Here is a 22,838-nt window from a genome sequence, read left to right as displayed (position 1 = left end):
AAAACTGACAGCCATGATTCAGCCATCAACTGACTGGATTGAGCTACCTCAGGCAACTTTTATCCATGGTTACTGCTAAGCATACTTAAAATCTCTCTCACAGAATTATCAGGGTTGCAGAGCTCAGAGTCCAGGCCACGCTGCCATATGTGTTTAATTTATTTGTTTTAAAAAAAGAAACTTAAAAGATTTTCACATACAAATTTCAGAACACTTATTTTTTGCAGTATTTTCTTCATAACAACTCAAACCCAGAACAAGGGGGTAGGGACAGGCAAGTGGGGTGCAGGTGGGGAGGAAGATCCTGATCATTATGCTGGATCCATTCCACGAAATGTCTCGGCTTGGGCTAGGCACTCAGAAAATAACAATTCTAATAAATTCAAAATAAGGATTGAGGTGGCTCTTACCTTGAAGGTACGATGTATGGATTCCGTTTGCTATAGCTTCACGAAGGTCTGGCTGGAGTGAGTCACAGATGTTCTCTGCATACTCAATGATGGGTGCTGTTGCTGACGTTTCTCCCTCCCACGGTCTCACTCCCAATTCTACAGTCACCTGGTGGCGTTTCTCTCCTACAGTTCTGTCCAGCGTATCTGTGACAAAATAATGAAAATCCCACAGATCACACTGAACTTCTTGCCAACAAAATTTTAAGTCGTTCACTTGCAGGTCCAAGATGACAGTTACTTTACCCATAGCCTTAGCAGAGTTTTGGATTGTTTCTCGGTAAGCTATCTGAAGAGGTCCCAGATAGGTCTCAAGTTTATGTTCACGTCTGATTCGGTCCTGAATGATCTCAATGTGCAGCTCTCCCATGCCACAGAGGATAGTCTGGCAAAAAATGTGAAAGTATTCTTAACAGTTACATCAAAGTCATGGGGTACAGAGGTGAGCTACTTTTATCTTCTTTCAAAATGGATAATTCAGATGAGATTTTAAAAAAACCTAGATCAAGGGGAACAGCAACACAGCAGGAAGCAGATTGCATTTTTCAGTGACTTCGGCCTACGTTGGTTCATTTAACTCAACTGAGAATAGTGGGAGAACTCTGCAAAACAGATTAGCTGAAACTATGTTGTTGTTAACAGATCTCAAAAGTATATGGCAAATCCAAAATTTCAATTTGCAAGCCAGAAATGATCTATGGGTTGGAGAATTAAAGGCATGGAGAATTAGAGGCATATGAAAAAGTGACATAATATAAAGGGAATATACGAGTTTATAAAATTTTCTGGATTTAAAAACAGAATAAATAAGGACAGCTTCATAATCTAAAACAGAATGCAGGTCAGTATTAAAGTTACCAGTTTGAGATACATGTTTTTTATGCCACAAAACAAGGCAAAAGAACCCTCAGAATATCCTTTACACTGGTAGCATTCATGTGGCTTCATTTACATTTTTCTCAATATTTAAAGAAATATCACATGTTATAAACTTATGGCATCTTAACATATCTAAACAACTTCACAATGAAGTAAACTGGTGCTGAGTTAAGCTGTGTGCAGTTTACAGGTAAAAGGTCACAGCTTTTAATGCAGCTATAAAAAATAAAGTTGTAAAATTTGTAACACTAATACTTGCTTGTTAAACCTCCGTTTTTGTTTCTATTTTTAAATCACATCTTAGTAATAGATGTTTCTAAGGTTATGTTACAAACCCAAATCGGTTTTAAACCAGTTTAATCATAATGGCTTCCACAGAAGCAGCAGAACTGCGTATTTATGAGAAGGGAAAATAATACTGTTACAGAAAACAAATTCCCAACATTTCTCATTGGAAAGCCATGGCACTTAGGATATATCTACATTACAGACTTGAATTGGCCTAAGACAGCACAATAGTTGTTGCATTCACAGACATTAAAAACACAGTCAAGGAAGCATCGACATTATAATATTGGGAGAAGTTTAGTAATTGGCACTAAAGGCCTTACCTGCCCGGTGTCTGAATCTATCTTGACTTTCAAACTTGGATCCTCACGTTGCAGGCAAGCCAAGGCATTATCTAGATCTAAAATAAAAGTATTGACTATATATTAAGTATGAAGAGCACAATTGAGGTTTAAGTAGACTCTGCTGAGGATTTAAATAATCTGTGGAAATGAAAAGTAGGAGAGGAAAGAGGCAGCTGTGTTGCTGTGTTCCTGCTCCCCTTCCATCAAAGAAAGGTTGGAGTAAATGGCAATATCTAGGAATAGCAAAGCCTTCCAAATATAGCTAAAGTATCTTTAGCTGTAATCAACCTATTAATGTTTCTGTACTGCTATACTAAAAGAATCTAGCTTCCAACAAAACATAGATCAAAACTCCACCGATATGATGGAAGGAAAATAATTCAAATGCTTATGGTCCCAATGATAATTTCTCTCTCCCTCACTTCCCCTTTGAACACTATGTTGCATCGTAAGCTGGTTTTGAAACCCCTGAATCCATTTCAAGAAATCTTTGGTCACACAGGGAGCTGCCAACCACGTCCATGCTTAGGAGTACAGAACTTGTTCCTAGACCAGAGCTTTCCAAACTGTGTGTCACGACACATTAGTGTACCAGTTGCAGTGTGTGTTGCGTGAACACTCCCAGGACTTGAAAGGGGTTCATTTAACCTCCAGTTTGCTAGTAAAACTAAATTACTGTGTCACAAAATGATGCATGTCTAAAATGTGTGACACCGGCATTAAAAGTTAGGAAAGCTCTGTCCTAGACTCTGAATTAGGCATTTTAGTCAATACTGCCATCCCTTGGAAGTAGAACAGAACTTCCAAAATGTTCAGAAACCAACACGCCTTGTGATTGGCTGCAGGAAGCTCCTGCAGCCAATCAGAAGCTGTGGAAGCCCCGTCGGACATTTGGCTTCCCAAAAAACATTCAAAACCCAGAACACTCACTTCTGGTTTTCGATCATTCAGGAGCCAAAACATTCAGCAACTAAGCCATTCAAGAGCCAAGGTACGACTGTACTTTAAACCAGTGTTTTTCAACCTTTTTTGGGCAAAGGCACACTTGTTTCATGAAAAAAATCACGAGGCACACCACCACTGTGTGCGGAGAGGGAGATGTCAGAGCCCCGCTGCTCTCTATGGGGAATCGGATGAGAGCGGACCGCCTGTCCGCTCTCATCCGATCCCATCCAATCTGATCCCCACCCAGGATGGATGGAAAATAGGGTGGACACAGTCCAGCGCCCGCCTAATGGGCGAAAATTTGACTTTAAAAAAAAAAAAATATTTCGAATTTTTCCATTTTTCCCACGGCACACCAGGCAACATCTCGCAGCACACTAGTGACAGTGGTTGAAAAACACTGCTTTAAACAACTGTACTTTAAACTGGCAAAGCATATTCCTCCCCTCCCCCATCCTGGATCTACCGTAAATGAGAAGACTGGGCCTTTTTAATATGTCTTCTTGAACACATTCTGCATATTGAGAAACCACAGAACGTTCCATTTCTTCAGGACTATGTATGAATTAAGAGCACACTTTCAGTAATTGCATCATACCTGGTTGCCTGGCCATGGAAGGCGGCTCTATGGTACAAAAGAAGACTGGCTCTGGAATCTCAATGCCAGCCAAGATAAGATTCTCAACTTCGCTGCTTCGACCGTGCTTTGACCCCACATTTCTTCCAGCTTGTTGAGCTGCAGCCATTGCTGACGCCTTTGACGAAACAATGGTGTCGCCAGTGGCACTCTGGGGGATGCCAAAAAGCACATGGCATGTCGTTTGTCAACATGTAATTGGTTTTCATTATTAAAGAGCACAGAAAATTAGCCAATTGCCGAAGGCAGTCTTTTCCCAGGCAATCCCAATTTAGGATGACAGCAATTAGAGCAACTTTTTGCTTTTGCTTCAACTCACCTTCTCTAATTGTTTTTCTTTGCCAGTAGAGAGAACCATATTGAAAAAACTGGGACAAAAGCTTCTTTGATGTTTAACACATTGTTAAACAAAGTGAACACTTTGCTAGTCAGCTTATAGCTGCAGAGAGATTCCCTAACAGAGCCAACCAAAAACGTACGTTATTAAAAAATAAAGAAGTCACTAGAGAATTGGGTTCACTTTTTCCCAGTAATATTGGGAATCAGCAAAATGTAATTCTCCACATTAATGTTGATGGACTTTTTCAAAAATGTTTGGGCTTCATATTTCTTCACCTGTTTCAATCCAACTGTGAGGGCAATATTGCCAGCCGTTAGCGAAGAGATTTCTATTTGCTGATCAGCGAAAGGAAGAAGCAGGCGACTCATTCTCTCCCTGCAAGGAATGGCTCAGATTAAATGCTGCTCCTATTGAGGAATCCGAACAGTTACACTCGCAATCCTTTCCTCACCCTTTTTTACTCACGTGCAGTTTTTGCTAATATTATAGACAGCTGACTGAGGCTTCATTGTGCCAGAGTAAATACGGAAGAAAACCAGTGGCCCACGTTGTTTGTCATGAATAACTTTAAATGCTAGAGCACACAGATCATCTTTATACCACTGCCTGCAAAAAGTAGTGAAGGAAAAATATAACATTAACGGATATTTTGGATGATAAAAAGTAGGGCATTTTCTCTGGCTATACGAATAATCTGTTTATTGGTACTAGTTTAGCAGAGCTAAAATAAAACTGCTTAATAGAAAAATGAGGGGCATGCACCATGTACCCTGTATCCTTTTAGGAATCTGCCTAGGAATTACCGAGTCCTGGGCTATGAGTTCACATTGCAGCACACCAGCTGCTACTTACAATGTGTGGTCTGCGCATGCTTCCTAGATCTATGCCTCACTAGAGCCTCTCTCTCCTTCCCAAGAACCCAGCCTATTTTTAATCTCCCATAAGAAGTTAACAAACGGTTTCTTTTTCATGGCTTTCTACTTTCTAACACATGCTTAAACTTCTTAAAACGCGTCATCTTCTTACTCACACGAAGTCGTAGCTGCGTTCATCTGGTGCAGGCAAATACCTGGTGACACCATCCAATAATGGCTGGACACCTTTGTTTTTCAGTGCACTTCCACAGAACACAGGGACAGCTTTCTGTGCTAGGGTTACTCTTCGTACCGCAGAATGCAGCTGCAGGGGCACAAAGATTCATAATTTTAACAATGATCTACTTAAGAGTCAAAGGAAGAGTATACAGCTCAAGCATTAACTGAGTTGCACCTTTGGATGGTATTTTGTTTTGGTCATAAGGTGTTTATCATATACATTATTCAAGGTTCTAATGAAAAAATACTTAAGTTATGGGTTTCTGCTTGATATGCATTATGTGATATTTATCAAAGATCTCAGAAAATTTCTTTTAGGGCTTATTCTTTTCTCAAGCCACCCTAAAAAACAAAGCAACCAATGAGTGCTATGGAACAGGCTTTCTGGCCATATTCCTCAGTCTTCACCTTGCAGGCATTGCAAGCACCTTCCTGAATATACCCTTGACCCTCAGGGTTTATAATTTTGCTGCCCACAAAAAACCCTATCCTTTCTATGGCTTTGTAGCTGCCATTTGGTTTTATGGCTTGTGGCTCTTGTTTCAACCTAAGGATTGTTTCCCATTATAAACAGAACATATTAGTAGGATATCATTTTAAAACATTTTATGATCAAGTCTTCCCATAAAACCATGCAGTTTCTAGAAAGAATTGCCTTCCTTATTAAAAAGAAAAAATGTTTTAATACCAGTAAGACATGCAGCTTAACATTATGCACCCCAGTGCTGCCTAGGTACGCCCAAAGACTTAAGGGCACCCAATAGCTTTTTAAAAACTATTTTTATTTGCACAGTAGGCCCTACCGACATCCACTGTGTCCCAGGCTGCTTGTAAAACTTTTATCACTTTCAAAAGTCATGGGACTGTATGGAAGGGGTGCAGGCAACTGTTTGCAGCCTTCCAGTTCAAAGTTCCCCTGGACTCAATGAGCTAGTTGTGTGCATGTTGACTTGTATCAATATTTTGTCTGGACTAAAATACTGACATGGAGCAAAAGATAACTATCCAGTCAACTGCAGGGGGAAGTACCCTTTTATTAACTATTTCTAAATACTGTCAATACGTGTCATGCACCTACTGATTCACAACAGCTTTACTCTCGTCTTCCTTCCTTCCCTGCCTGCTGCCATCTCTTCACTCCCTTTACCAAATGACATTCCTGCAGGTTTGCCACAGTATCCTAGCATTCTCTACCAAGCGTTAATAATTTGGTTGCATCACACATGCAGGAAAAAGGCACTCTACCCTGTTATGTACAAATACAATAAAACTGTAATAATATGCAGTTCATATAATAAACAACCCCCAGAGCCATGTACCTTATCAGCTGGCAAGGCATCAAAATTCTCACTGAAATCCCCAAGGACCAGCTCAGCAAATTCATCATCCAGGTCTGCAACCTTATGAAGAGAAAAATAATAATCTACACTACTGTCATCACACACTATTCAAGTTAGTCCACCAAATGTCTGTTTGACTATCTGCAAATCACCAATTGGCATGTAAAAGAATATATAAAATCTAAAAATATAGTATTTTAGAGTATTCAGCAAAGTGAAAATATAAACTTCCCTAATTATGCTTTTACATTTTTAGCCTCTTTATCTCCAACCCAGAGAGAACAAGGGTTGGGCAAAGGGGGGGGGGGACTCTCATGGGCAGTTCAGGTTTTCCTTGGAGAATGACAAGGCTGCAGATACCACAACACCACTTATACTAACTAAACAGGGAACATTGTTCATATTGAACCAAAATTCAAAATTGGGTAGGAGTGTACAATTAAAATGCAGTATGTACAAATGGAAATATAGAACTTTTATCTCTCCTGGTAGTCAAATGTACAACATATGATAATTAAAGTATCTAGTGTATCATTATTTAAAACATCCCAATATACAATTTTATCAGAATCTCAACTTGTATGGCTAACAGTATCAGTCACTTGAGTTTTGGTTTTCAGACATATTTGCATTAATCAAAGGTCGCAACTGTTTTATATCATATTTACTTTAGAACTTTACTTGTTCTATTAAGGCATTTCTTGCATCCCTGGCATCCCTTAGCAAGTCAGGATCATCAGTTTCTTCCAAGGGTTTCTGATCAAAGTTCTTTCCATCATCCAACTCAGTTGCAGCTTTCCAAATAATTTGGTTCATGGTCACCATGTCAACTATTCCCCTAAAGTTCTTTCCTTCTCCAATTGGCAACTGGATGCAGTGGGAAGGAGAGAAGAAAAAATAAATAAAATAAACCCAATTAGATAGTAAGACATAGTAATATGAAGGAAACACCAAAGTTAAAATGCATCATGATTTGTAACTAACGCTAATTGTTTAAAAGTAAAAGTTTGTTTTACATTACCTGTAAAAGCAGAGGCTTAGCCTTCAACTTCTGCCTGATACTCTCAACTGCATAGGTGAAACTAAAGACAAATTATTACTGTTAGGGAGAAAATCACATCCTTATCTTTATCCAATATGTCACTCCTCCCAACCAAAAAACACCACCTGAGCCATAGATAGGGAACTAAATAAAACTGCAGTGTTTTAGCTTAAAAACACACCAAAAAACTAAACATCTGAGAAAGGATCCAAATGTGGATATCTCAAGTTCAATAACAACTCTCCCAATTCATTGAACAGTCTGATTTTTTAGGTAAAGGTAAAGGTACCCCTGCCCATACGGGCCAGTCGTGTCCGACTCTAGGGATGTGCGCCCATCTCACTTAAGAGGCCGGGAGCCAGAGCTGTCCGGAGACACTTCCGGGTCACGTGGCCAGCGTGACAAAGCTGCACTGGTGAGCCAGCACCAGCGCAGCACACGGAAACGCCGTTTACCTTCCCGCTATAAAGCGGTCCCTATTTATCTACTTGCACTTAAGGGTGCTTTCGAACTGCTAGGTGGGCAGGAGCTGGGACCGAAAGACGGGAGCTCACCCCGCCGCGGGGATTCGAACCGCCGACCATGCGATCGGCAAGCCCTAGGCGCTGAGATTTTACCCACAGCGCCACCCGCGTCCCTATGGGTCCAGACAGCGCCCGCGGGTCTCAAACCACTGTAAGCGATTAGGGGATCCAAGCAATGCTTTGGTCGATGGAACCGCTGGGCTGAGCTGAGCTGGCCTGATTTTTTTAGCCACACACAAAAGAATTCATCTTTAAATAATATGCACTTGTGGTTCATTAAGTTAGAATGCAAGAAACCACATGCTAATAACCAAACCCCTGGCTCATACCAGCAGCAAGACCCATCAAACCCAGCACATCCACCACAACATGTAGCTGTACTAACAAAGAAGTAGAACCTAGGCCTGAGCATCAGCAGCCACAGCTACTGGTTGGGCAGCAGCTTGCTATACTGGCCAATAGTAACAAGCTGCTGCCAAACCCCCCTTTAGTAATAGAGGTGATAGCCTGGAGTCAGCAGGTAAAGTCATGGTGCCGAAATTGTGCCCATGTACACAGTCACATGTACCACTCTGGCATGTATGAAGCTGCTAGACACACAGGAAAACCAGGGCAATAAATGAACAGACTAACACTTTCACCATCAGGGAGTCCTGTTTGCAAGGCAGGCTGCCATAAACATTTGAGACACTGCATCTCAAACAGCTCAATCCTTTAAAGAAATTTCTAGGTTGCCTGTTAAAGAGAAACTTTCACAAACGAGCTTCTAATGTGTAAAACACAATACCAAAATTGAATCTGACAACAATATAACCAAATGCAGTTAACAACCAGCATTAGCACCTTAAAAATAGTTAATTTCCAGCCAACACAAAGCCTATTTAAAAACAGCTAAGCCCATCTCAGTCCGAGAGAAAGCAACTCAAAACAACCTGGGCCTTAGAGCCTTTCTGAAGACCTGAATTGATGGGACCATATGTACTTTAGTTGGGATTTTCCGCAAACATGACAGGACCAGGGTGTCAGTTATGCAGATTAAGTACATATTTTGCAAGCATTTAACTTCCTTATCTGAATATTTAAAAACTGTCTTGCAAATATCCAGGGTTTTTTTAATTCACACCATTCTTTTTTCAAGCCCACCTTTTCATACATACTTATACCCAAGTTATTTGTAGAATTAAAGGATGAATCAAACAAATATTGTAAAGTTACCCTGTCTGGTGACCAGGAAGCATCCCAAGCAACCAGGCAAGTGAGCATTTTTGTAAATTTCACATAAAATGAATTAAAGCAACCACTGCACAGTTAACGTTCATGTGTTGTTAAGTCACACGAATCTTGTATAATCAGAAACCACCCTAAAATATAATACAATCGATCAGCCTTTCCTTGCTTCACCAACCCTGGAAAGAAACAGACATCTTAGTACCTTGCTCCATTTTTGTCCATCTTGTTTAAGAAGCAAATCCGTGGAATGTGGTGCTTGTCTGCTTGTCTCCACACTGTCAAAGACTGAGCCTAAGGCAAAGATGGAAAGTGTCAATCCTTTCGGCAAAACGGGTGCCTGCTGTCACCTACAATTGTGTAAACGCTTATTTAACACTTGCAATGTATGAGGCATCAAAATGGACATGGCTCCTACTCAGAAGGTTTGCAGTAAGACAGATGAGACAAGATGTAGAGAAGTCAAGAGACTGAGTGACAAATGAGATGGATGAGGAATGGAGCGGGGGAGTTGGATGGCAGCTGGCAGGCACCTTCAAAGAACTGGAGCTCTTTTTAAAAAAAAACTGTAGTCAATCTGCAATATATGTCACTGAAATCAGTATGTCATTAAAACCTCTGGGTACGGTACTTGTTGGGCAAACAAGGGAACATGCTCTTCTTGCATACCGTAGTTTTCGCTCCATAACACGCGTTTTTTCCCTCCTAGAAAGTAAGGGGAAATGTCTGTGCATGTTACGGAGCGAATGCTTCCCTCCTCCGTGGTTTCCAGTGGGAGAAGAGACGCTGAATGGGGAGGAGAGAGGGACAGAGTGCCTGCTTCTTTAAAGGAGCAAAGCGGGAGGGGAGAGGAGCCGCTTACACGAGTGTAAGCGGCTCCTGTCCGGTTGGCTCCTTTAAAGCAAGCAGGCTCTCTTGTATCTCTCTCGTCCCTACTCAGCAGCTCTTCTCCCGCTTTGCTGGAAATAGCAGGAAAGATTTTCAGCTCGCTAAGGGGGGGGGGGGAGGAGGGAGAGAAGCAGAGCCTGCTTGCTTTAAAGGAGCAAAGCACTGTAAGCGGCTCCTGTCCGGTAGGCTCCTTTAAAGCAAGCAGGCTCTCTGTCCCTCCAGCAAAGGTTTTCAGCTCGCTAAGGAGGGAGAGAAGCAGAACCTGCTTGCTTTAAAGGAGCCTACCGGACAGGAGCCGCTTACACGAGTGTAAGCGGCTCCTGTCCGGTAGGCTCCTTTAAAGCAAGCAGGCTCTCTTTCCCTCCAGCAAAGGTTTTCAGCTCGCTAAGGGGGGGGGAGGAGGGGGGGAGAAGCAGAGCCTGCTCCACGTGTGCTTCTTGTCCCTTGAGTGCTTTTCCTTCCCTCCCCACTTAAAACGTGGTTACAAAGCACAGATCCACATGGATCCTCAGGATTTTTGCACTGGGTCACCCCAATTTCACCATCAGATCACATAGCATGTCCATGGCTACAGTTTGCACCAAAAAAATCACGCACCCACTATTGCCTGGGGCTGCAGTGATGCAAAAACGTGGTTACAAACATGGATCCACATGGATCCTCAGGATTTTTGCATTGGGCTACCCCAAACTCACCGTCAGATCACTTGTCTGTGGCCACAGCATGAACCACAAAAATCATACATCGACTGTTTCGCTTAGAATATTTTTTTTCTTGTTTTCCTCCTCTAAAAACTACATGCGTGTTATGGTTGGGTGCGTGTTATCGAGCGAAAAATACGGTACTTCAAGAGGCATCTCACTAGCTTCTACTGGAGAAAGAATGCTAGTCCAACACAGCATTTCTTATGCTATCATGCAGATGCTGCCATTTTGGATCCTCAGATTAGATCCTCAGGATAAACGCTCATAGCTGTGGGGATTGCATTTTGCAGAAATGGGGGCAGCTTTGACACATGGGCAGCAGATCACTAACCACCCCCAAAAGGCTCTTGTCCTGCCTTTACCTCCATCTGATGACATACGCTCTCCTTATAATGTGAGGCAAGCATTTCCTGGTGGAAGTGAGCATCTAGGCCTTAAATTCTCATCAGTTAAAATCATGGACTAAAGTGAGGTAAAGTCACAGCACACTGTGGTCATTCTTACTTCCACACCAGCCGAGGCATCAAATACAGCCACTGCTCCATCCAGCACTCTCAGTGAACGTTCCACCTCCACTGTAAAGTCCACATGGCCTAACATACAATTTACACAGAGAAGTAACACAGGTCATAAGAATAGTAACGCTTTAACAATATTAGAAAGGCAGCATGTCTTCACCTAATAACTTTTTACTGGTTTGTGATGAATAGGCACTCAGTCTAAAACCACAACAGACCCTCTTGGATGAAACTGATGATCTACACCCATTCCAGTCTGCACCAAGGCCTGGTTTGGGGACACCCTGGTGGATGAACTTCAATAGAGAGCAACAGCAGGCGCGTGATCCTATTGATTCTCCAGGATCTCTCAGCAGCTTTTGACCCAGCTTATCACGGTCTCCTCCTGGATCATCTTTGTGAAATGGGAGGACACCGTTTTACAGTGGCTTTGCTCCTATTTACAGGGTCAGTTCCAGAGACACCGGAGCCCTCTGTTAGCTGATCTGCAGAGTGCCAAAGGGGAGGATTTCCCCCCCCCCCAATTTAATATTTATATGAAGTTGTTGTGGGCTGCCATTAGGCAATCTGAGGGAAAGTGTCACCAGCATGCTGACAATATCAGATCTATTTCTCTGTAACATCTGAATCAGGAAAAGCCATGCATGTCCTAAACCAGTCTTTGGGTGCAGTCACGGGACGGAAAGTAACTAATAAGACTGAGATCCTATGGTGGGTAGTTCCAAGTTCCTAGAATTGAGTTGTGTAACAGTTCTGGGTGGGTTTGCACTGCATCTGAAAGAGCAGAAGTGTAGCTTAGGGGTGATCCTAAATACAGTGGTACCTCGGGTTACATACACTTCAGGTTACACACTCCGCTAACCCAGAAATAGTGCTTCAGGTTAAGAACTTTGCTTCAGGATAAGAACATAAATCAGGCTCCAGCGGCGCAGCAGCAGCAGGAGGGCCCATTAGCTAAAGCCGTGCTTCAGGTTAAGAACAGTTTCAGGTTAAGAACGGACCCCCGGAACGAATTAAGTACTTAACCTGAGGTACCACTGTACCACTGTAAATCACTGTCACTAGCCTGGTGAATTCAGTGGCTTACACATTACCTGCACAGAGATAGCATAGCCAGTATGGTCCATGCACTGGTTGTTGTGACTAAAGTCTTTGAAGGCACAAACTGGGAAATACTGGTTCATTCTGGAAAGTTCTGTTCTTTTCTGCTGAGGCAGCTGGAGATATTCTGATTTATGTTCTGTTATCTCAAGGTTACGCTGAACCAGACAGATAAATCTGTGAGCTCAGTGGGCTGGTTTCTCATTCTTAATTTTGTTTTCTAACCCTTCTGAAGGGTTTTTTCTTTTTGTAACAAAGTTGGAAAACCTGTAGTAAAATTTCTTCTTTTTCTAATGAACTTTGCCTCTGCGTGATTTATCAAGAACCAGACACATCCACTCCAAACAAACTTCTGCAGCACTGATATCCACCAGGACATGAAGTACCTTGGAATTTAAGGCCAAATTGTGTCACTGGTAACTTCACAATTACACTACCGTAACACACTGTATGTGGAACTACCCTTGTGTCTGGTTCAGAAGCTGCAGCTGATGCAAAATGCAGCTACTAGAGTGCTTAGTGGGTTGAAAGATCTGCACTGGCTGCCTATTAGCTGCCAAGCTAAGTTCAAAGTTTTGTTGCTGACATTTAAAATCCTAAACAACTTGGCACAATGGTACTTAGCAGACTACCTCCCATGGTACAGACCAAACTGACAGTTAAGATCTTCTAAGAAAACCCTACATGTCATTCCATGTTCAGTGGATTGTCACTTGGTGATAGCACCCACTCTCTGAAAAGAGCCACAGACAGTAATGCTTTTAAATGTCTGTTAAAAACTTATGTCTACCCAAGTTTTCCTGGACTCTGATCCTGAAATAGACAAAATTATAAACACAACATGCATCAAACAGATGATCCAAGAACAAGCATATGGCCTTTGTGGATTTAGCCAGTTACATTATGAAACCAACTTGCTTAATGATGTGAGGGTTTTTATAGTTAACAGACCATAGTCAGCAGGAATTTCTCCAGCAGATAGAGAACTTTTACATTCTTGCACAGCTCCTATTCTTTTTAATTGACATGATACAGGGGAAATTCCCAGGAGAATTACACTCACTATATAAGTACATTAATTAAAAAGTGGAAGTTTCCAAGACTTCATCAAAATTTTCAAAGCTACACATTTTCAATGCCATCTGAGGTTACTTGGTCACGATTGCCTTGACTTTATCTCGCTCACTCAAAATAACATACCTGGTGTGTCTATCAGATTTATTCTGTAGCCCTTCCAATCAAAAGTTACAGCAGCAGATTGAATGGTAATGCCACGTTCTCGCTCCTGTGCCATGAAATCTGTGACTGTGTCGCCATCATCAACATCTGATTAAGAAAAAGAATGTAGCTTTTTCAGTTTGGCCACTGTAAAATGATCTTAGCTCTTGATTCATTTTTCAGAATGCAATGTATCACAGGGGAAATGCTATAAAACAAAATGCCTAAGGCCCAGTTCTCCTATCTAATGTCAAAGACCGGGAAAGCTGGTTAGGATGCCAAGTACGTGGCCTTGTATAAGGGCAGCAGTATTCCTGCACCAATGGAAATAGAGGTCCTATCCATTGAATGGATAGGTGAACCATGCAAGGTGCTGGACAAACATCAGGTGGGAGAGGTAGAATGCATTGCAAGAAAATCATGGCAGGGGCAATGTAAGTAAATAGCTCATTTTTATTTTTATTTTTCTTTTTCTTTTCCTTCTACTCCTGCGATGAGGCTACATTTTAATATTTTAATGTTCCATTATTTTAATGTTGTATTTTATTTTTGTTTTTAAGTTGTAATCATTCATCTTGTTTTTATTATTGCTTGTAAGCCGCTCTGAGCTCGGCCTTGGCTGGGGAGGGCAGGGTATAAATAAAAAATTATTATTATTATTATTATCCCTAATGACACGGTCAAAACCTCACTTTGTATGTGTGCAACGCTGCATTTTAAAAATGCAAATGATAACTTAAGCCAAACCTTAGTATCAGTGCAGAGCCCTGTACAACAAGCAGAACAGATCCTCCTACACACACAGGACAGAAATACAAAGACCAAAACAAAACAAAAAAACTACCTGCAAACAGAGCCCCATAACCTCCATGGACATGCCCAGAAACTCTTCCTGTCCCAACATGGGACAGGGCGGTGAGCACACCTCATAGGGAAAGCACCAGGATTATTACTCAGGAACCCTAGAAAGGGACCCCAGAAGGGGGAAAATAAAATGACAACTAGGCAAGTGGAAGGATAGGAGACTGCCCAGTCTGCACCAGCACAAGAAAGGTGACAGCCAAATTAACCTGGGGTAGAGGCTTGAGTGGTGCAATACTTTATATGTGTGTTCTCCCTCTATAAGAATAACACCAATTTTAAACCGTAGCAGGTTTTGTTAACTAACCTCCTAGGTTTCTTATGTACCCAGAATAATACAGCATCCTTTCGGTGGTAGTTGTTTTTCCTGCATCTATGTGAGCCATGATGCCAATGTTGCGGATTCTGTTTAAGAAAAGCAAAGAATTCCCATTTAGCACCCAAGTATTTAAGGCAATTGTAACTTTACAAATAATACATAAGAAATAACTTTGCTCATCTGTACATGAACAGTCTTTAAACCCTAGGGGCTGCATTCCAGTGATGAGTAGGATCAGAGGCACAAACAGGCAGAGCAATAAATTTGACCTTTACTTTTGTACCGCAGCCATGCAGAAGACACCCATTTCTTCATCTGGGCAAGTAAGAGGCCTTATAGTTCAATGACATTCCAGCCAGACAAAACGCAAAGAGAGTATGGAACATGGCTGGACAGGGGCTTGGCCTACAGAGTTGCAAGGGCCAAACAGAGAGACCTGGAGGGCCACATCCAGCTGCTTGGCCTGGTTCCCAGCCCTTTTTTAGTACAATATTTCTTGTGGTTTTACTGAATTAATTCTTTTCTGTTGAATTTTAATGTAGCCTCCCTAATACCAATGTGTGAAGGACAAAAAATAAATAGGAAAAATAGAATATATGAAAATTTTTTACTTACTTAGAGGCAGGTGGAGTGATAATAGAGCGCAAAGATTTTACTTCACCTGGTAAAAGAGAAGCAGCCAGAGCATTTATATTTCCAATGAGTAGAAGTTATGTTTCACAGCACAAGCATCTACTTGCGTCTACTACTGAACGTGAGGATCACACACACACACACACACACACACACACACACACACATTTTTCTCTAGCTGATGTGATTATCAACACTGTCAACTCTGAAGGGTGTCTCCTCACCCACATGAGAAAACCTGGATAACTCTGTAGACAATACCGAGTTAGACAGATTGTCTGACTTGGTATAAAGCAGTTCCCTATGTTCCTATTATCAGCTACAAAAATAATTCCACATACAGAACCTTTACATACAGCAACAATAATACTGACATGTAACAGTTATGCACAGAAGCATATTTTCATAAGTACATCTCATTCCTTTTTATCATATTACAGTAGATCTGAATAGAAAATGTAAGCTGGGAGTGGGGGAAGGAATTACCTGCTGGATAACTGTAACTTCTCTGAAGAGTCAAAGAACCTTTGAAGCATTTTACAGCTATAATTCTTGATTTTCTGCAATACATACACTTCAAAAGGGGAAATCAGAATTAGAGAAAGCCAACACACCTCACCAAAATAATTTTATCTACACAATACATGTCACCGTCAGAAGACCAATGCTGATTTTTCCAGCTAGATCTAGCTAGTTTTAGATATCTTAAGCATGTCACAGATACAGCCTAGGTCAAGCAAACGTAGAATGTTAACATCCAGCAAAAAAACTCGTAAGCTTGGTTAATTACATACTCGCCCTGAAAAAGCAGGTTCATAGATCCACCTGGCACTAGAGGCCCAGGTGTCCTCAGTAGATATAATTGAGTTTTAACAGCTTCAGCTGATAACACACTTACAGCTGTTTGTGGGCCAGGACAGCCATCATCCATGCACTGGTAACCTCCAGTTTGGATTACTGAATTGGGCTGCATGTGAAGCTGCCCTTGAGGTTGGACCAGAAGCCGCAACATATTATAAGTCTACTATGAAAGAAATTGCACTGGCTGCCAATTAGCAACCAAACTAAGATCAATGTGTTGTTTTTGGTATACAAAGCCCTATGCAGTTTGGGGCCAGGATATCTTATGGTGACCTCAGCCCTTATATATGCAATTAATCATACAGGACCTCCTGTGGATACCATCTCATCAGAAGGTCTGTCCAGTACAGAAATTGGGCCTTTTGTGTGGTTGCACCCTTTGTAACTTCCTTCCATTACAAATCGGACAAGCACTATTTATGTATTCTCTTTCTGGCACCTACTGGAGACCTTCATTTTCCAATAAGAATTTTAAGTGAAATATCTTTATTCAATCTGAAATAGAAAAAAATGCATATGCTGTTTACAAATGGAATTTTAAATTGCTTTTATTGTTCATGTCACCTTGAGATATTTTCTGGGAGGTGCTTAATAAATAGAAATAAATAAATGCAAAAACAGTCTATATAATATTATCTGTGTAACACTGGCTATTAACATACTTTCTAGGTTAAAAAAAAAATCGATTGGGTGGGGGGGGGACTTACCACACTGTGTAAACATACCACTTTGAGGGGACCCAGTAACAATTTCCTTGTATCTCGCAGCATATCTATCTAGTATCCTGGCCACATAAGCAACTGCTACGGGCCACGGCGCAGAGTTGAGGCAAGCGCTTTAAAAAGCCTGCTGAAATCAATGGCCAAGTTCTCCTCAACACAAACAGGCACCGAATTAAAACCGGCTTTTGTTTCTTTCTTTTTGGTAAGTAAACAGTCCAACCATTCCTTTTAAGAAGCGGCTATTCGGCAGCCAAAACGCCGCCTCCGTCAGGTTACTGTTGCGTGAAATCCTGCCTCACCGCCGTCCGTCGCTTCGCTCTTGGGAATAAAGCAAAATCTCCGAGAAGAGCAGAAAAGGTCTCCTTGCGCATTCCTAGAAACTTCCGGTTTAGTCTCAGCGTGCCACACGCGCCACTTCCGCCGGATGCTCACCCTTCTAGTCCGCCCTCCTTACTATTTCGTTCCGGAAGGCGTTTATTTTTTTTTAAAAAAAGTCCTTGGATTTCGCAAATCAGGCTCTGTCCATTTTCCCGGACTCCAAACTGAGCAGAGCAGCGGGTGGGGAGGAGAAGCGCGGCACCCGAGGACGCCCGACGCCTGGGTCTCCTTCGTTGGAAGCGGAACGCCAGGAAGCGGAACGGGTTGCGAGCCGGGGCTGCTTCGCGGTGGAACCCTCCTTTCCCTTTCGGGTCCGGCGGCCGGGAAGGAGAATCGCCGAGTCCCGCGCCGAGCCTAGTCCATTCCGAGGCACCGCGGCGCCATGGTGAGTATCAGGAGTGCGCGGGCTCGGCTCCGAAGGGCTTCTTCGAGGGAGGGCGGGGGCCAGAGACCTCTTCCTTTAGATTTATCAGTCTCCGCCTTACATTAAGACGTGCGGCACCGGTAGAAAGCTGTTTATTTGCTTATCAGTAAACGAAAGCCAGGCCCATTCACTAGCAGTGCTGGCCTATGTTCCGCTCTCCGCTGTTGGAGGGCAGCCTGCCTCTGAATACCCGCTTGTGGGCTTCCTTAGAGGCATCTTGTTGGCCTTGCTGGACTAGGTGGGCCTTGGGTTTGATACAATTGGGCCCTTACGTCCTTATTTAACTTTAAAACGCATCAAAAAACAAACAGCTTATGCTCATTATTATAACGTAGACAAGGCACATCTCTCATTACGCTATAGCTAAGGCTGCTTCCCTGGAGAAAAAACCAAGAGCAGAGGGGTGACTTACATTAGTACACTGCTATTTTTTAGGATTTTTGTATGGTAACTACTTTTGTATTAGTCATTTGTTTTGGTTTTCTGTACACTGCTTGAGAGATATTTTTTAATATACTAAGCAGCATAGAAGTAGTATAAATAAATAGATAATCCTATCAAGCTCAATGGGATGGACAGCCAAGTAAAAATAAGCAGGATTTCTTACACCATCATCAACTGACAAAGTAGTTACAGTGGTACCTCGCAAGACGAATGCCTCGCAAGACAAAAAACACGCAAGACGAAAGGGTTTTTTTGAGCTGCTTCGCAAGATGATTTTCCCTATGGGCTTGCTTCGCAAGATGGAAACGTCTTGCAAGTTTGTTTCCTTTTTCTTAACACCATTAATACAGTTGCGACTTGACATCGAGGAGCAACTCATAGCTTTTTTTGAGGTTTTTAAAGACTGGTGATTTTTGAAGCTTTTCCAAAACTTTCCCAACACCGTGCTTCGCAAGACGAAAAAACTCGCGGAACAAATTAATTTCGTCTTGCGAGGCACCACTGTAAACCAGTTTGATTTTTATCTATTATTGTCTACTGCATCAATTTCTATGGGCAGCCTTTGACCCTTGAACCCTGGGTAATTTCAGGACTCAATAAAAACATAATAAGCTAAAATAACAGTGCATAGTGATACAATTACATTGAAATAATTGGAACTTATTAGGATGAATAAGGGATTTTTCTTACTGAAACATTTCTGAAGTGAAAGTGGTAATAGTAAATACAACTTTCACAAAGTATTTCATAGTTATATGGTTGTTATATCTATATATGGTTATATATAGATAGAAAACAAAGCTCTTACAAATGTTTACTGTTGACATTTTTTAAAAAAACTTCTGAACATTTAATTTCCTTGCACTTTGCAGCCACAAAACGAGTACATAGAGTTACATCGGAAGCGATATGGTTATCGTTTGGATTACCATGAGAGAAAGAGGAAGAAAGAGGGCCGTGAGGCTCATGAACGCTCAAAAAAAGCTAAGAAAATGATTGGACTAAAAGCTAAGCTTTATCATAAACAGCGCCATGCAGAGAAGATCCAGATGAAAAAGACGTGAGTGGGCTTTTTTTGTTCAACTAAACTTCTTTGGTATAGTGAAAAATTGATATAGTTCAGAACTAGCTTCACTGGAAGACAAACTATTGATTACTCCTTGAAACTTACTGTTTGCCTATTACTGGGCTTTTATAAACCTATGCCAAAATGTACGCTTTCTTCTTTTTAAGCACTGTGTAACTATCTCAGACAACCGTTAGTCTTCAGTTGACATTACTTTTGCATAGCTTGTTCTGCTGATTTAGTCATGTTCTCTGTTAGGAAAACATTGTGACTAGTATAAAGCATGTGTTGATGTTACTATTTTCGATTGACTTTGATTCCCACCTGAAATTTTGCTTTTCAATTTTAAAAAAATAATAATTTGTGCACATTTTATTTATCTAGTATTAAGATGCATGAAAAGAGAAATACCAAGCAGAAAAATGATGACAAGACCCCAGAAGGAGCTGTGCCAGCATATCTGCTGGACAGAGAGGGTCAGTCTCGAGCTAAAGTTCTCTCCAACATGATTAAACAGAAGCGAAAAGAGAAAGCTGTAAGTATTGCAGAAGTTCAGGTTATCATTATTTGTCAAGCTGTAAAAATACTGATTTTCAAGGTGGTGGCTCTGGTATCTGTTCAGGGTATGAAGTACACACATACTGTTCTCCATTTTCAGTTTTAACCAGGCAAACTCTCCTGTGTATCCAGTGAGGAATTATTGGACTTGCTAAGACAAATCTATGACTTGCGCTAATACACTGCGTGCAGTATACTTGCAGTTTAGCAACTCTCTGCTGCATATCATACTCCAAAAGCCGATTTAACTTCTACTCATGAACGTGTGTGTGTGAGGGTTTTTTTAAAAAAAAGGTTGCATGTGGTTGTATCAAGACCTAGATGATCTAGGTTTCTGGGTAAAATCCAGTGTTGTGCAAACTCATTCAGTGGGACTTCTCCTCCCCATGGTAGGGTCATGCACACTGCCTAGTCCTCCAGAGCAGATGAGAGGCGAGGGACAGTGCATTGCAGAAGGGGAAATGTCCCTTTCTGTTCATGTACCAGCAGCATTGGATTCAACCCTCTAAAAGCAAATTAAGGTAGCTATGGACTTGCACCTTGTCAGAGATGACCCGCCGCCCCAAATAAGTTTCAACACGCAGTGGCAGTATAATTCCTTTCTCTGCAAGGTAGACATTTCAAGGAGATCTGGAGTAGGTAGAAGCTAAAGCACTGTACAACATTAAAAAATATCACCTCCTGTGCAGGTGAGAGTGAAGAGGGTAGCAGCACTGAACTTTGGAGAAGGCAAAAGCACTGTAATACATGCTGTGCTTCTCCCGGCTTTTTTTTTTATGTTATCAGATGGCAGTCAATTTTTAACAAGTAGTTAGTCTTGACTAGTTAAGACAGCATGTTGTTCATTCTAGTTGTTCTCTGACTTTAGCAGTCTAACCATTTCTTGTTGTTTCTTTGCAGGGGAAATGGGAGGTTCCTGTACCCAAGGTTCGTGCTCAGGGAGAAACAGAAGTGCTAAAGGTGATCCGTACAGGAAAGAGAAAGAAGAAGGCTTGGAAGAGAATGGTTACTAAAGTGTGTTTTGTTGGGGATGGCTTTACCCGAAAGCCACCTAAATATGAACGTTTCATTCGGCCAATGGTAAATGATTTGAGTGTTTGATTATTCTTTACATAAGTTGTTGCTCACTTCATGATTATTATCCTTGAGTGGAGAAAACATTAGCAGTTTCAACAATGTTGTAATAGAACATTTTTCTTTGAACTGATAAGTCTTATCTACACTTCAGAACTAGGTAGCCAGTAAAACCTTCTGTTATTTGCAGGCATTGGATAGCACAGTAATTTACAGTAATATACACACTAAAAAGTTAGCATTTAATACCAAACATCTAACAGACACGCCTCTAATTTTCTGCCCTGTTAATTTGATTCTTGAAGAGCGTTATGGCTAGTTATGTTTTCATCTCTATTTAGTGTTACAGCAATCTTTTGTTACCTAACAGGGTTTACGATTCAAGAAGGCCCATGTAACACATCCTGAACTTAAAGCCACCTTTTGCCTACCTATTCTTGGTGTAAAAAAGAATCCCTCTTCTCCTCTGTATACATCTTTGGGGGTAATTACAAAAGGTACCGTCATCGAGGTGAATGTGAGTGAGCTTGGTCTCGTGACACAAGGAGGCAAGGTCGTCTGGGGTAAGTATTGAAATATCAGTTACCAATCTTAATGTTAAACTTATGTGTAGGGTTTTTTATTGCATCAATAGGGAGGGGGGATTTCCTCTCAATGCAAACAGTACCTTCAGATGATTTGATTTTCCTCAGGCCTGCAATAGGAGAACAAAATTATATTCTGCCGCCTTGTCTAACTGCCCAACACCAGCATGAAGGATACAAAATATTTTAACCCCCCCCCACTCCCATGTACAGTTCTCTCAATCAAAGTCAGAATATATTTTTACATGTCTTGTGGTATCATTAATTTGGCCTGAAACTACATTGTGAATGAACTAGTCTTATTTCTAGTCAAAATAAGTCTAGCATCATATTACATGTTACATAAAACTGCATTTTCCATAGCTAATTGTAGGCCCCAACTCCAACTCTTACATCAAGACCTAACTTAATTGGCCATTCAGTATGAAGGCTTATTATCTTTGAGCTTGGTGGAAAGGTGCACTCACAGGTGGCTATGTCTGGATAACAGCCACAGAATCAGGCTAACTAGATAATGGATTAGTTCAGTGATAACAGAACTCTCCTCCTTTAGGATGTGAAATTTGAAGTTCCCTTTTCTTCCAACTTACTCCTCTCAAAACAGCTTATTTCCTTGGGTTCTCTGTTTAAATTTCTTATCTTTTCTTTGTTTCATTTTTAAGTGCTGCCTCCTTGCCTTTAAGGCCTTTTAAGGTTTCTATTTGTGTATTTGATAAACATATCCACATAAGTGGAGACGGGATTCCTTTTCATTATTTTGGGAGAGGGTGGTTTAGTGTTGTGGACCACTAACACTTCTGCACAACTTGACATCTGCACCTTTTGCATCTCTGAGATGAGGCATATTCCCATGAGAGGGAGTGAACAGTGGAAACTTCTCATCTCCACTGTAGACCAAGGACCAAAGTTGACTAGCCAATAGGCCATGCCTACATTACAATTGCTGTTTAGAAAATAAATGCATGAGCATGTGCCATTTCTATGAACTTAAGTGCAGCTTATTCTCACTTTAGTAAGTGCTAATATAGTTCTTTCCCATTTCAGGAAAATATGCACAAGTAACCAACAATCCAGAAAATGATGGGTGCATTAACGCAGTTCTGCTTGTCTAAGTGGCATCTTACAGTCTTGGATACACACAGTTACTTTTCCAAGGAGAACCATGACTTCCTCAAAACATTTGCAGATAAAGAACTTGTTGTGTCAAAGCATCAGTACGCGAAGTCAGGAAATGGATTCTAAGAACTGTTTTTCACTGAACCTTACAATCAATAAAAGGAAACCATTGTGGGCCCAAACTAACTAATCCATTACAAGTGTTTGACTTCTTGGAAGTGGCTTATTCCGCATTTAGCAGTTAGATAAATTCTAGGAGA

At 41.3% G+C, this 22,838-nt stretch overlaps 2 protein-coding genes across 4 annotated transcripts in view; one reads left to right on the top strand and one right to left on the bottom strand.

Moving 5' to 3' along the window:
* The window catches only part of GFM2 (GTP dependent ribosome recycling factor mitochondrial 2), a 36,522-nt gene extending 19,103 nt beyond the window's left edge, over nucleotides 1–17,419 (bottom strand). For 2 of the 3 annotated variants that reach the window (XM_082191908.1, XM_082191907.1), the window contains exons 1-17: nucleotides 16,920–17,419; nucleotides 15,838–15,925; nucleotides 15,334–15,379; nucleotides 14,707–14,804; nucleotides 13,521–13,646; nucleotides 11,206–11,294; nucleotides 9,315–9,403; nucleotides 7,338–7,398; nucleotides 6,998–7,183; nucleotides 6,296–6,376; nucleotides 4,913–5,061; nucleotides 4,348–4,488; nucleotides 4,158–4,257; nucleotides 3,504–3,693; nucleotides 1,940–2,016; nucleotides 696–834; nucleotides 411–596 (exon numbers count right to left, since the gene is read on the bottom strand). In XM_082191908.1, coding sequence (XP_082048034.1) covers nucleotides 411–596; nucleotides 696–834; nucleotides 1,940–2,016; nucleotides 3,504–3,693; nucleotides 4,158–4,257; nucleotides 4,348–4,488; nucleotides 4,913–5,061; nucleotides 6,296–6,376; nucleotides 6,998–7,183; nucleotides 7,338–7,398; nucleotides 9,315–9,403; nucleotides 11,206–11,294; nucleotides 13,521–13,646; nucleotides 14,707–14,804; nucleotides 15,334–15,379; nucleotides 15,838–15,925; nucleotides 16,920–16,982 — 1,909 coding nt within the window. In that variant the 5' untranslated portion in view covers nucleotides 16,983–17,419. The remainder of the gene's footprint in view (nucleotides 1–410; nucleotides 597–695; nucleotides 835–1,939; nucleotides 2,017–3,503; nucleotides 3,694–4,157; nucleotides 4,258–4,347; nucleotides 4,489–4,912; nucleotides 5,062–6,295; nucleotides 6,377–6,997; nucleotides 7,184–7,337; nucleotides 7,399–9,314; nucleotides 9,404–11,205; nucleotides 11,295–13,520; nucleotides 13,647–14,706; nucleotides 14,805–15,333; nucleotides 15,380–15,837; nucleotides 15,926–16,919) is intronic. The other variant, XM_082191909.1, reaches the window with a different exon arrangement.
* Nucleotides 17,420–17,550: 131 nt separating this feature from the next.
* Nucleotides 17,551–22,764, top strand: NSA2 (NSA2 ribosome biogenesis factor). The gene is made up of 6 exons (XM_082192034.1): nucleotides 17,551–17,697; nucleotides 19,053–19,240; nucleotides 19,631–19,781; nucleotides 20,705–20,884; nucleotides 21,249–21,441; nucleotides 22,507–22,764. Exons 1-6 carry the CDS (start codon nucleotides 17,695–17,697, stop codon nucleotides 22,572–22,574), a joined length of 783 nt encoding a protein of 260 aa, XP_082048160.1. The 5' UTR covers nucleotides 17,551–17,694; the 3' UTR covers nucleotides 22,575–22,764.
* The last annotated feature ends 74 nt before the right edge of the window (nucleotides 22,765–22,838 follow it).

Source organism: Podarcis vaucheri (genome assembly GCF_965113315.1).
Source record: "Podarcis vaucheri genome assembly, chromosome: 11".
NCBI lineage: Eukaryota > Metazoa > Chordata > Lepidosauria > Squamata > Lacertidae > Podarcis > Podarcis vaucheri.
Note: the sequence above shows the minus strand (reverse complement) of the source record. Positions and strands in the feature narration are given on the sequence as shown.

Coding starts and splice junctions, on each gene's coding strand:
- NSA2 (XM_082192034.1), top strand. Junction 19,241..19,630: donor AAGATCCAGATGAAAAAGAC/GTGAGTGGGCTT, acceptor TTATTTATCTAG/TATTAAGATGCATGAAAAGA. Junction 21,442..22,506: donor AGGAGGCAAGGTCGTCTGGG/GTAAGTATTGAA, acceptor TTCCCATTTCAG/GAAAATATGCACAAGTAACC.